This window comes from Mastigoproctus giganteus, chromosome 7 (genome assembly GCF_048544385.1).
Source record: "Mastigoproctus giganteus isolate SK-2022 chromosome 7, ASM4854438v1, whole genome shotgun sequence".
Taxonomy (NCBI): domain Eukaryota; kingdom Metazoa; phylum Arthropoda; class Arachnida; order Uropygi; family Thelyphonidae; genus Mastigoproctus; species Mastigoproctus giganteus.
Genome location: NC_143581.1, coordinates 136,747,185 through 136,760,791, shown reverse-complemented (window position 1 = coordinate 136,760,791; position 13,607 = coordinate 136,747,185). Strand labels below are relative to the sequence as shown.

Here is a 13,607-nt window from a genome sequence, read left to right as displayed (position 1 = left end):
ATTGGAAAACCAAGGTTTAGATAAAGGACATGATTTTAAGTTGGAGGGTGGTATGAAGAATTTTATCCCTATAAGAATAATTTCATTGATATGATCTGACCAAACACTGACATCAGAAAATTTAAAATGACAATACAACCAAGGAAAAGGATAGAAATCTCGCAGATCATCTTATTTTGCATTCTTGTAATGCCAAACAACATGGTTCAGAATGGTCATAAGACAAATGCTCCAACTGGAGAAGAGACCATTGCCAAGTTGTGGTCTGAGCTGCCTAGTTGACCACTGACCTCGATCAAGTAGTAGGAAATGTTGGCTGTGAGAAAAAAGATGAAGAGTGTTGGCTGTGGGGTTAGGATTGTCAGGTAGGTATATGAATGATTTGTGTGAGGTCAATAGTAAATGCAAAAGTCTCAATTACCAGAAGTTTCTGATTCAGAAGTTCGTTTTTTATGAGTTCACCAATTTGTCTTCTATCGAAACTTTTGGATTGTGAACTGGATGTTGAACATCAGTCCGTGGCACTAACTAGTGATCATGAGTTGTACTTTTCAATTTGGTAGCTGTAAAAAATGCTCATATTGGTTTACTCATCATCTAATATCTTCATGAAATATACAAAGGGTACGAGGAAAGTTTTGCAATAAAGCTTTGTTTATTTAATTTTTTCAAAGTAATTTCCTCTACATTCAATACACCTCTCCATCCTCCGAAACCAATCTTTAAACCAGTTCTGCCAAGTTTCACTGGGAGTAAAGCACACTCGTTGTCCCAAGCCCGTAGAAGGTCCTCATCACTGGAAAACCGCCTCCCTTTTAGCTTCATTTTCACATGCGGGAACAGTGCAAAGTCGCAGGGACCAAGGTCTGGACTGTAGGGAGGGTGCTCGAGAAGTTTCAGTCCTGTCGTGGTCAAATATTCGGTGCAGGCTTTGGCGCGGTGAGCTGGAGCATTATCGTCATGGCGGTACCAGGTGTCCATTCTTGACTTTGGCCGCAGGTTCTTCATAGATCCAATGACTTTAGGCAGGCATTGTTCAGTATACCACTTAGCTGTGACTGTCTTCTGCGTGTCCAAAACGACACGTTCCACAATTCCACTCGATTTGAAAAATACAGCTATCATTTTCTTCTTTACAGATCGGGATTTTCTGACAATTACGGGTGTGTCGTCATCATCAAAGACCCAAACTTTGTTTTGAGCCTTGGTCGGCAGATCGTAATAGTACAGCCAAGTCTCGTCACCTGTCACGATGTTGTTCACATACCGAGATTGTCCCTTATCAAACTCTTTTAACATCTCCCGGCACCAAGTCACACGTCGTGTCATCTGCTCTTCAGTCAGTTGATGCGGCACCCAGAGAGAACAAAGTTTCTTCACGTGCAAATGATCTTGCAGAATCGAACGAATTGCTGGTGCATTTAGGCCCAAAGTATCCTCTATCTGTTGGTAGGTCACTCGCCTGTTTTCGTCAAGCATTTTCCTCACAGCAGTAACGTTTTCCTCCGTAACTGACGTTCGTGGCCTTCCCGGCCTCTCAGAATCCTCCAGAGTGAAATTTCCCCTTTGGAATTCTCTATACCACCTGAATATCGTTGTACGATGTGGACAATCATCATCTAGTGCAAGAGTCATTTCTTCTAAGCACTGGTCTATGGTTAAACCACGCACGAAATTATACTGCAAAACTGTCCTTATCTCATTTCGTGACCACGATGCCATCGCAAGCACTTTACACTCTCACTACTAATGAATAACTGAGCCCATCGACTTGGCGCGGCGGCTACTATGCACGTATGAACATGTCTCAGCATGCAGCAACAAGCAGCTTCCTGTGATTCATTGTTGCGTCATATTGCAAAACTTTCCTAGTACCCTTTGTATTTGTCAAAGGATAATACTGTTATAGTTATTACACAATAAGCCAAAGACAACCAACTGTACATATATGCTTCAAAATCTTTTTTACTTCAGTGGCATGCATCAGTTGTAACTATTTAAATCTATCTTTCCTTTTATAGCAGTTCTTTCTAGATAGTGAAACCTCTCTTCTTTGCAGAGGTCTTTCTGTAGCCAGTTTCAATAATTCGGAAAAATTAAATTCACTACCTGGTTGCTGACTCAGTTTTTTTTTTACTGATTACTGCTGCACATATATTTCAATTAACCAACCTTTAACAAACTTTAATTTAACTTTTAGCAAAAATTAACTTTTAACAAATGTAATTGTTAACTTTCAGCAAACACATAAATTAACTTTTATTAAAAATGAATATAAATAGCTTTATCCTGACATAGCCAAGTGGTAGTAGTAGCCGATGCTACTTAAGTTCAAGCCAGCATGACTGCTAAATACAATTAACAACTGTATTCATGATCTATTGTAAACTCCTTTGACCAGGTGGCACCACCAGAGGGCAAACAAGCAATATCTTTACACCCAATATAGCCAAATGGTCAAGTACAAGAGTGCAGAAAAATATGAACGTTGATTGGACCATGGTCCAAATCTATGTGACTCCTAAATACAGTTAATTACTGTATTCATTGTCAAAATTATTAATGTAAACTTCTCTGGCCCAGTAGTAAGGCCAGAGGGTAAGCAAGGAATTATGGTTTAGAACATTTCATTTTCATTATTAATCATTAGTTTGCTCACTAGTTTTTGGTCCATATCCATTGTTTTTGCTTACAGAACTGTAATCTGTATTAATGTATTTTGGATGTTGTGATTTTATTTATGACTGCACATATTGATGAGCATTGACTAAAAGGAAATAGAAATAGTAAAATAAATAAATAGAAAAGGGGAAAGTCCTATTTCAGGTATACCTATCTATAACATGAATTTTGGCATTCTTTGTCCTAGCTTAGCATTAGTAGGGGCATATGATGCAAGGCAAGCTAATATAGCATTAGCCAAAAAAAAAACGAATAATAGAAAACAACCTTCCCATTTCATCCATCCATTCACTCTAAAAGTTTGTTCAGTTCTTCCTTAAATTTATTTATGCTATCACAACTACAGAGGGAAGTTTGTTCCAGCAATAAACCATCTGCTGGCTACTAAAAGCAAATTTCCACACATCTGTTCTACAACTGTCCTACTCAATCTGAATTTTCAGATATCTTATGTATTCTTGCTCTTTGAATATAGATAGACCTTTATTTTAAATATTTCTAATTTATATCACCATTATTTCTAATTTATATCGCACAGAAGATTAGGCTGGTCACAGAAAGGGGTCAATGTGAATGGAGAGTACCTAAGCCATTTACGATTTGCAGATGTGGTCATAAGCCATGATCCCAAAGAATTAGAGGAAAATCTTAATCAGCTATGCAGAGTTAGTAAGGATTTTGGACTCAAGATGAATATGGCTAAAACAAAAGTAATGATGAACAAGTATGCCACAGAAAGGGATATAATGATTGAAGGAGCAGTAATTGAAAAGGTGGAGTCATATACTTATCTGGGACAAGTTATTAGCTGTAATAATGATAAATGGCTGGAAGTCAAGAGAAGAATAAATTTTGGATGGATAGCATTCAGGAAATATAGTCACATACTGAAGAGCAATATCCCAATTTGTCTGAAACGTAAAATAATGAACCAATGTATACTCCCCACCATGACTTTTGGAAGTGAAACTTGGGAACTCACCAAAAGAATGGAAGAGAAGCTGAGAACTACACAGCGAAGAATGAAATGAATTATTTTGGGAATCAGACTGTTAGATAAGAAGAGAAACACATGGATTAGGCAGCAAACTCAAGTAAGGGAAATTCTAAAGAACTAAAATGGTCTTGGGCAGGCACATGGATTGAAGAAATGACAGACGGACTAAGAAAATAACAGAATGGTACCCAAGAGGAGGTAAGAGAAAACCAGGAAGACAACAACGGAGATGGACAGATGAAATTCATGAGTTTGTGGGTAGTAAATGCCAGTGCTCAAAACAGAAGGAACTGGAAAGTTGCTGGAGAGGCCTTCATCCTGCAGTGGATTGAAAATGGCTGATGATGATGACGATCACCACATGCTGCTGGAAGTGGTGTATCTCACTACATTTCATATAGACTGGTTAGGAATGTATTTATGGATGTAAATCATTCTTATATTTCACTTGCCCTTTAAGATTTTTGGAGTTTTTCCTTTTTTCAGAAGTAAATCAGAATAAAGTAATGCTGATCCATTGATATGGGGGGTATCTTGTTTCTCTAGTCCACAACTGCTGGAGTCCTTGGAGGTTTACTTTAACCATCCAGGTTTCCAGTCCTTCCATGGGAAGACAGGAGCAATGCCAAGCAAATGACCAAGAGGCTGAGAAAGTTAGTTCAATTACTGGTCAGAAAAACAGAAAGGAGACTTCCCTTCTGTGTTCTTGTGTACTGTTTATAGGACTAGAAGATATTCTGTTTATAAAGGAAGAGAGGGAAGAACTGAATATTAGACAAAAACTAATCTTTTAGAGAGAAAGCTCTATGTAGATTACTAAAAATTGCTTGGCACCTGGGGCTATGCTTTTTTGTATCGTATTAGTGTAGGAAGTATTATACAGAATTGAGATGTCCTAAATTTACCCATCTTTGATTCATTCAATGTTTTGTATAAGTATAAACCATGATTTCATTAAATTTGTGCAACAGTCTAGTTTTTTCACAAGTAAATATGAAATGTGTTTTCTTTGAATGAAATGAGGGGAAAACAAAAGCAAAAAAAATTTAGATAACTGAAATCTATTGTTTGACATAAAAAAAAAAGTAGAAACAAGAGTACCACTTGTTACAGCTATACAGCTCTATATATAATTTGATCTGTGGAAAGCCAAACATTTGTAGGCATCTATCTCAGTGAGGGCCAACTTTACATTGGTTGAGGGCCAAGGTGTAATAATAAATTTATCACAGGGCCACAACAACTGCATAACATTTTTTTCAATCATTTTTTTCATTTTTTTTCATGAAGCATATGGATTTTATATGCTTCATGGCAGAAAATGTAACCTCATAGATGTAGGTACTTCTAAAAATAGAGCACAGTTTTAGGGCCTATTTTCTGAGTAACAGGTAATGTTATCAAGGAAGCATTTTCCAGAACTAAGAGCCACCTGGTCCTTTCAGGTTGTTGAGGGATGGGTTGCACTGGAGTTCACACAACTCTAATTACAATTCTCTTGACTGACACTCCACTTGCACTTCAAAGGGTTATCAAAAAGTTCTATTTCTGGATGAAAGGTTTCAAAATCTTTGAAAAAAAGGTTTAAAAATCAATGGTCAAATTCTGAAATCAGTTGCTGAATATGTTTTGTGTACTTCATAAAGTGAACATCCTTTCTCAGTTAGCTTTTTACAACTTGGAAAATGGAACAGATCATTATTTTCCAATGCAAATTTAAATAAGTTGAGTTTTCTTGTGAATCTATCAACATATCCCATCATTTTGAAAATTGTCTGTTTTTAGCCCTGAAGCTGCAAATTCATGAAATTTAAAGGTTGCAAAATATTAGCATTAGCATTAGCATTAGCATTAGTAGAGGCATTTGATGCAAGAAAGCAAGCTTATGCAGCATCAGCCAAAAAAAAAAAAAAAAAAAAAAAAAAAAGTAACATAAATAAATAAAAATAACCACTTCCACTTCACCCCTCTGTTCGTTCGAAATACCTGTCCAGCTGAGCCTTAAACTTATTTAGGCTATCAACTTCCACGACAAGGGATGGAAGTCTGTTCCACCCACCAACCACCCGCTGGCTAAAGGCAAATTTCCGCACATCTATCCTACATCTGTCTTTCCTCAATTTGAATTTATGCCCTCTCAGGTGATTTTTCTGAGCTAGAGGAAGAATCCCATCAGCATTGAGCATGCTCAAACCATTCAAGGCTTTGTACACCTCTATCAGATCACCCCGCTGGTGCCTAGTTTCCAGACACTGTAATTTGCAAAACTTAAGCCTTTCTTCGTAAGAGAACCCCTTTGTCCCATTCACCAATCTAGTTGCCCTTCTCTGTACTCGTTCCAGCAGCTCTACATCCTTCCTGAAATGAGGCCTCCAGGCCTGTATACAGTACTCTAGGTGTGGCCTGACCATTGCCTTATACAAGGGAATAATCACCTCCTTATCCCTGCTAGAAAAATTTCTATATATCATTGACAATACACCATGAGCTACTCTTGCAGCTCGTCTGCACTGCTCAGAGAACTTCATATCTGCCTGCACCACCACCCCCAGGTCCCTTTCATTCTCTACCACTGTCAGTGTAGTACCACAGAGTTGATACGTTGCTCTGGGGTTGCTGTTTCCCATATGTAGTACTTTACATTTGTCAATGTTAAACTTCATTTGCCACCTCGAAGCCCATCTGCTCAACCTTTCCAAATCCTGTTGCAGCAGCATAGTGTCAGTAGTGTCCTTGACAACCCTGCCAACCTTTGTATCGTCTGCAAACTTGGACATTAAGCCTGATATACCATCATCAATATCATTTATAAATACAGAAAACAATAAAGGCCCCAATACTGAACCCTGAGGGACTCCACTAATAACATTAGTCCACGATGAGCAGTGTCCATTGATTACCACTCTCTGTCTTCTCCCCCTCAACCACCCCTTTATCCATAGCAGCAACTTGCCTCCAATGCCACACTGCTCCAATTTGTGCAGCAGTCTTCCATGTGCAACAGTATCAAAAGCCTTTCTAAGATCCAAGTATATAATATCAAAGTTATTCCCTGCATCCAGTTCTTTTGTGACTGCATCATAGTATCCAATCAAATTGGTCAGGCAAGACTTCCCCTTAACAAAACCATGCTGTGTCCTAGCTATAACTGAAGTCTTGTCTAGATGATCCTGCAGTGCTTCTTTCACCAGTGCCTCCATTAATTTTCCGGGAACAGAAGTTAAACTCACAGGTCTATAATTACTTGTGTCAGCCTTTGATCCCCCTTTGTGAATTGGGGTCACATTTGCACATCTCCAGTCAATGGGTACCTCCCCTGAGTCCAAGGAAGCTCTCATAATTATGGCTAAGGGTTTGCTTACCTCCTTTGCTGCCTCCTTTAATATAACTGGATAGATCCCATCCACCCCAGGTGCCTTTCTTGTGTTTATCTTCAACAATTTCTCCTCCACTTTGCTCTCAGTTATTACAAGATTCTCTAGCTTACTGCTAGAGTTGAATACACCTCTGGCATTCCCCTCGCTGAATAACTCCTCATGTGTGAATGTCGATGCAAAATATTCATTTAGTTTGTTAGCTACCCGAGCAGGGTCATCAACAGTTGACCCATCGATCTCAAGTGGACCAATCTGATTCATCCCCTTCCTTCTAGAGTTTACATAAGTAAAGAACTCTTTGCTGTTTTTCTTCGCATCCCTTGCCAAGGATCTCTCGTAATCTGCCTTCGCCTGCCTAACCTCCTTTGTAACTTGGTTACAGATCAACTTGTATCTATCATAGGCATCCGTGTCACGTGTTAATTTGTATGTATCCCATGCATTTTTCTTCTCTGCCATATGCCTCATTAGTTCATCTGACAACCATTTAGGCCTAAACCTTGAACAATATTTCTTAGTTGGTATGTAAAGCCTAGTAGCTTCCACGATAAGTTCTTTGAATGCTTCCCATTTTGAATTTGCTGTTGGCAATATCATCAGTTGATCCCACTGTATAGAATTTAAATACTGTCTCAGTCCATTGTAGTCGCCTTTACGAAAGCAATACCCCTTCCCTTTACCCCTAATGGTAGTTACCTCTTTGAGTAACTCCCACTTCAGCACACTGTGATCACTGCCACCAAGTGGTTCATTTATCTGCAGATTCTGAATGCATGAAGAATCACTACTGATAATCAAATCAAGAGTATTACTCCCTCTAGTTGCCTCCCGAACATGCTGATGTAGAAAACAATCATCCAATAAATCCACAAAAGCCTTGCTACTGTGTGAGTGACCAGCCCCCAAATTCCAGTCAATATCTGGGAAATTAAAATCCCCCATTATAAGACTCTCTGATTTACTGGCCCACTCTATTTCTCCGAACAGTTTCTTATTATACTCATCAGAGTCATTAGGCCTATAGCACACTCCTACTCTCAATTTTGATCTCCCAATGCTTATGTCACACCAAACTGACTCGACACTGCACTGTCCAGCGATGTCGACTGGCTTCACTTCCTTGGATTTTATGTGTTTCTTAATTAATAGCATAACCCCTCCTCCCTTCCTATCCTGTCTATCCTTTCTGTACACATTGTACTCCCCAAATTCCAGTTTCTGTGAGAAATGATAAATCCTATAGAAAGTCAGCATCTTGGAGCTTACGATGGAGATCACTCAAGAGTGAAATGTGTTCTCTTAGGAAGGCAGTTATTTCGTGTCTAAGTTCGTAAATTCTCACTAAGCATTTTCTCTGACTAAGCCACCTAAATTCTGCATGCAATGGCAGATCCCTGTAAGCAAAGTCCAGATCTTCTAAATAAATAAGAAACTTCCTGTGAGTAAGGGAGCTGCTCTCTACTTTAATCAAATTTGTGATTTTTGCCACAGTAGCCATAGCATCACATAATTTGACAGATTTTGCACACAGGGCCTCTTGATGAATAATACAATGTAAGGCAGGCATGATAACTTTGTTTTGCCTTAAAAGTCTAATAAAACCAGTACCATAAACTACAGCAGTAAACTTTTCAAACCCACCGTACACTCTGAATAACAGAATATCCATCTTCCCCTTTAGTTGAGCCAAGCAAATAACAAACTTTTAATAATTCTTCTAAGTCCACAAATTGATCTGATGAAAACTAATGGCTGACTAGTATCTGTTATGTCTGTACTTTTATCAATAGCTAGTGAAAAATACAGTCTCCAATAACAGCTTTCAGGTTGTCAGACAAATTTTTACTGATATCTTCAGTTCTGCTAGTTTTCTTCAGTTTGTTTCAAAAGAGATAGACTGAAATTATTTGGCAACCTTTTCTTCACTGAACAACTCTGCCATTTTAACAGCACAGCACACTGATGAATTCACCTTTCATAAATAGTTTTTTAGTCTTAGAAAGCTCATAATTAATGATGCAGGAGGCCAAAACTGATGATTCTTGTATTTCTTTTACCTTGCTGAATACACTTTTTTGTTGTGTAAGCTTCTTTTTCAGCTGCTCGACCATGATCTTTTGCGACTCACAGAAATGTTTCTCATTGGTGGTGGTGGTGATTTGTCACATAATGTCTTTTGAGGTTATATTCTTTCAAAACAGTTAATAATTGGAGGCAAACTAAGCACTGAGGTTTGTTGTAGGGCTTACAATACTGAGATCACGGTCATTTTTTTCTGGTATTCAGATATCGTTATTGATACAAAAATAACGGTTTTTCAGTACTAATTTTAAAAAAATTGGTTTATAATTTAATCACATAAAGGTTATAAAATCAAATTTATGTGATTATGATGTCCTTATCTCTACTAGCAAATGTTCAATTAATCATCGCAACATTGCAACCTGTCCACAATTCTTGGACAACTTCATGTCTGACTGTATCGTAACTCCCAAGTCTCCACTACTGACTTTAGTTCAACTCCACCAAGTGTATAAGTTATTTTGGGGATGCTGTAAGACCTTGCATTTTGCTGAATTAATGCATATAGCTGCCACTTTTATGACCATATCGGAAGTCTATCTAGGTCACTCTGAAGCTCTGCTTGGTGGCGATCATTAACTACTCTACTGATCTTTACATCATCTGCAAGTTTAGACATCACACCCTATATCCCTTCATAGATGTCATTTAAGACAATCAAAAACAACGGTGGTCCCAATACTGATCCTTGGGGAACCCTGCTTTTTATATTAACCCAATCTAAGGAATAATCATTTGTCACAACCTCCGGCCTGGTGCCCCTCAAGTCATTGTGCTATCCATCTAAGGATTTTCCCTATGATTCCAGCCTGCTCCAACTTATAAAGTAACCGCTCATGTGGAACTGAGTCAAATGCTTTGCTGATATCTAAATAAACAATGTTAAAATTATTCTCTAAATCCAGCTCATGAGTGACCTGTCAAAATGGCTAGCCAGATTTTTAAACATTATTTACCTTTACAAAACCATGCTGTGTATCCTACAAAATTCCATTTCCAACTAAATGATCCTGAATTCCACCCTTGATCATTGCTTATTTCTTATTTATTTAGAAGATCTGGACTTTGCTTACAGGGATCTGCCATTGCATGCAGAATTTAGGTGGCTTAGTCAGAGAAAATGCTTAGTGAGAATTTACGAACTTAGACACGAAATAACTGCCTTCCTAAAATTATACTGGCTGATCGGTAATTTCACATTACAGTCATAGAACCGCCTGTATGTTCCAATTTACATCAATCCAACGGAATCTCTCTTGAGTCCAGTGATGGACTCAAGTATAACTAGCCTTAATGGTTCAATGCACTCACTTACCACCTCCTTTAAGATTATAGGGTGTATGCCATCACCCACAGGAGCCTTACTTGCCTGTGGGCACGAACGTTTTCTCATTAAATCAACGTGTGAAATTTCAACATCATAAATTACATTTTTTTCATCTTCACTCCCATAATTTCTCACTGACATGAAGGGTTTGTCTTCTGTAAATATCAATGCAAAGTAACTATCGAGTTCATCTGCAACATCAGCTGGGGTATCTAATACTATCCTACACAATTAAATATGCATCCAATCTGAGTTGTTGTCCTTCTCTTCTTTGCATTTATATATGTGAAGAATTCCTTAACTGCACTCTTTGCTTTCTTTATTCCTTATCCCCACTCTTTGCTCTCTCCCAGACTCAGTACAGATATAATTTTCGCTACAGTGAAAATTATATCTTTACTGAATAAAACATCTTTCTCCTTCAGAAAATGATGAACAAAATTCAACCACGGAAGACCAACAAAATGAACAGAACACATCAGTGTTCCGCAAATTCTTACCAAAATAAGAAATTGCCTGACTCCAATGAGATTTTTAAAAGATGAACTTGAGTCAAAAATTAATGAAATACTTTTAACTATTTTTGCTAAAAAAGTTCAAAGCCTAGAAAATATGGACTGAGATCGTCTACGATTATCTCAGTACAATAGTACCAGAATAGAATCTGAAAGGGCATTTTCTGCCGCTAATCAAATATGTACCAAAATTAGATCCATTTTAAATGATCATACTATTGACTGCTTATGTTTCTTAAGAGCTCACTTTATTCAGACAGGTAGTGTGGATTCTTAAACATAACTAAACTTTGCAGTAAATATTTATTTTTTTGTTTTTAGAATAACTGTATTTTTAATGATTTTTTTTTTCAGAATATTTATTATTGCAATAAATGTTTATTTAAAACTTGAATTCAAGTAATTACAGTACTTGTTTTTTTCCTTACTTTATTGCACCTGTCATCAAAATTTATTGGAAAAAAAAAGTTTGTTTTTGGAATACCGGTATCCCGGTTTCATAAATTAAAATACTGAAATACCAGTATTAAGATTTTGACTGGTATTGTAAGCCCTAGTTTGTTGTCCTTAGTAAGGATAAACAAATAGTGTTCTTTATGTAAGTTTATACAAAAAATATATACAGATTTTATCAAGGATTATATTTCTGTTTTTGGGGATGTCCTTTGTTTTGTCATTCTTATTTTTTTTGTCTCTTTGGATCCTTGAGGCTTTTTTTTTGTATGATGACAAACTTAAATTTATTTTATATTTATCTTATAATTTCTTTAAATATAATTAATTAAATCTCAAAATTAGATTTCTCTAATTAATCAAATTTCCCTTGTGGTCAAAACTGATATTGCATCAAAAACAGGAATAGCAAAAATCATATTTTTGAATGTAAAATTAAAACATTTTAAACGATGCAAGAGCAAACCACTAAATATAAAATAAAAACACTACTCACACATAACATAACGGGCATCTCCATAGCCAGGTGGGAAGGAGCAGCAGTGAGTAGCACACGCTTCTTGATTAGACCGGGGTTCGAGCCCGTCACCACCAAATACGGAGGATGCGGAAAGGTCAGGGAATGACCACCGCATATCCCAGAGCAATATGGCCTTAGTTGCTAATGCTCCTAAAAACCAAATAACAAAAAACAAAACATAACACCAATGGAGTGTACAATTACATCAGCTGCAGAAATTCTTGTGATGCCGCACTTTGAGTGAAAAAGGCCTGGATTTGAAAAACTAAACTACAAGTACTGATTGGAGGGTTGGATCTATCTAGGAAGTACTGGGGAATATTGTGAGGGCCATTTAAAGCTGGTCTGTTAGCCATCACTGATCTAATTTAAAAGGCTTAAGTGCAAAGATTCAAATGTGCTGACAGTAAAATAAATATGGAAAAATCATGTATGTGTTGATCCATTTTTAGCATAATAAATGTCTTCTTTCCATAAAAACAAAAAGATCACTGTTTAATAACAATATTAGAAAATTTAAATTAGCCACTAGTAGAACTGCACAATGTTTTTTATTCACCTGTTCAACAAATGTTCTGCAGTATTCTGTAAAGGTGACAGTGCATCGCTACTACTATCATCTTCAATAACAAACCTTTGAAGACGGTGCACTGGAGTCTGCCCTTCACATGTGGGTCTGAATGGAATATGACCCTCTACAAAAAAGATAAACAATAACAATAAATAATTAATTATAATAAAATGTAATTAAAAAATACTTAATAAAAGTAAGGTTTATCTTCATGTTTAAGCCAATAATACAACTGTAATTGCATAATAGTTAAAAATAGCATATCACCTTCATGAACAGTCAAGTTAATTACTATTTTGGATAAAGGGATGATTAAGTTGTAGGAACATGTAGCTATAAATGGCCACTGTTCTTCTTGGACTGTTATGAGTGGGGTTTCACTGGGTTTGTTGTTGGGCCCATTTTTGTTTATATTATTTATTAATGATAATAATGTGGAATAAAAAAAAAAAAGTTCTGTTTATAACTCTGGCATGACACTAGGTCAGGGGGGTTTACAATTTTGACAGTGATACAACTGACATAGATATTTCAAATTTAATGTCTAAGAGAGGTACTCTGTAAATTTACAGGAAAATATACTGAGTATTATGGATTACAGCAAAGATCTGTTCAGGAGGGATGATAAAGTTTAGATCACAGATGATACAATAATGGGCTGGTTTCAATGATACAACGGAACTTTTCCAACCGTGATAATCCAGGAGGTGATTATCCTAATTGTATAAAGCAATTGGTTAGATCACATCTGGAATACCGTACACAATTTTGTAAACCTTATTTTAAGGACGCAATTTTCTAACAATAATAATTTGTTGGAAAGGGTGCAGAGTTAACATGATTACTTGAGGGTGGGAAGGCAAAAAGAAATTCTTACAAAGCCAGACTAAGGTTCTGTAAATTGCAAAATCTGGAAGCTAAGCAAGCATCTATATAGTGACCTAAATGAAGGGTATAAGGTGTTAAATGTTGTTATTATTGTTGTTGGAGTGAGAGTCAAATGGTACATGGGTTACCTATGATCAAACCATGCCTGTCATGTAGAAGTGTTAATCAAGTGTTACTGGCCTCATCTCCAATAAT

At 36.9% G+C, this 13,607-nt stretch overlaps 1 protein-coding gene across 3 annotated transcripts in view; it reads right to left on the bottom strand.

The window, feature by feature from the left end:
* Window positions 1-13,607, bottom strand: part of LOC150083218 (uncharacterized) — a 637,655-nt gene that overhangs the window by 419,549 nt on the left and 204,499 nt on the right. For all 3 annotated transcript variants that reach the window (XM_090377919.1, XM_090377920.1, XM_090377921.1), the window contains exon 7: window positions 12,513-12,648. In XM_090377919.1, the coding sequence (XP_090234045.1) occupies window positions 12,513-12,648 (136 nt within the window). The remainder of the gene's footprint in view (window positions 1-12,512; window positions 12,649-13,607) is intronic.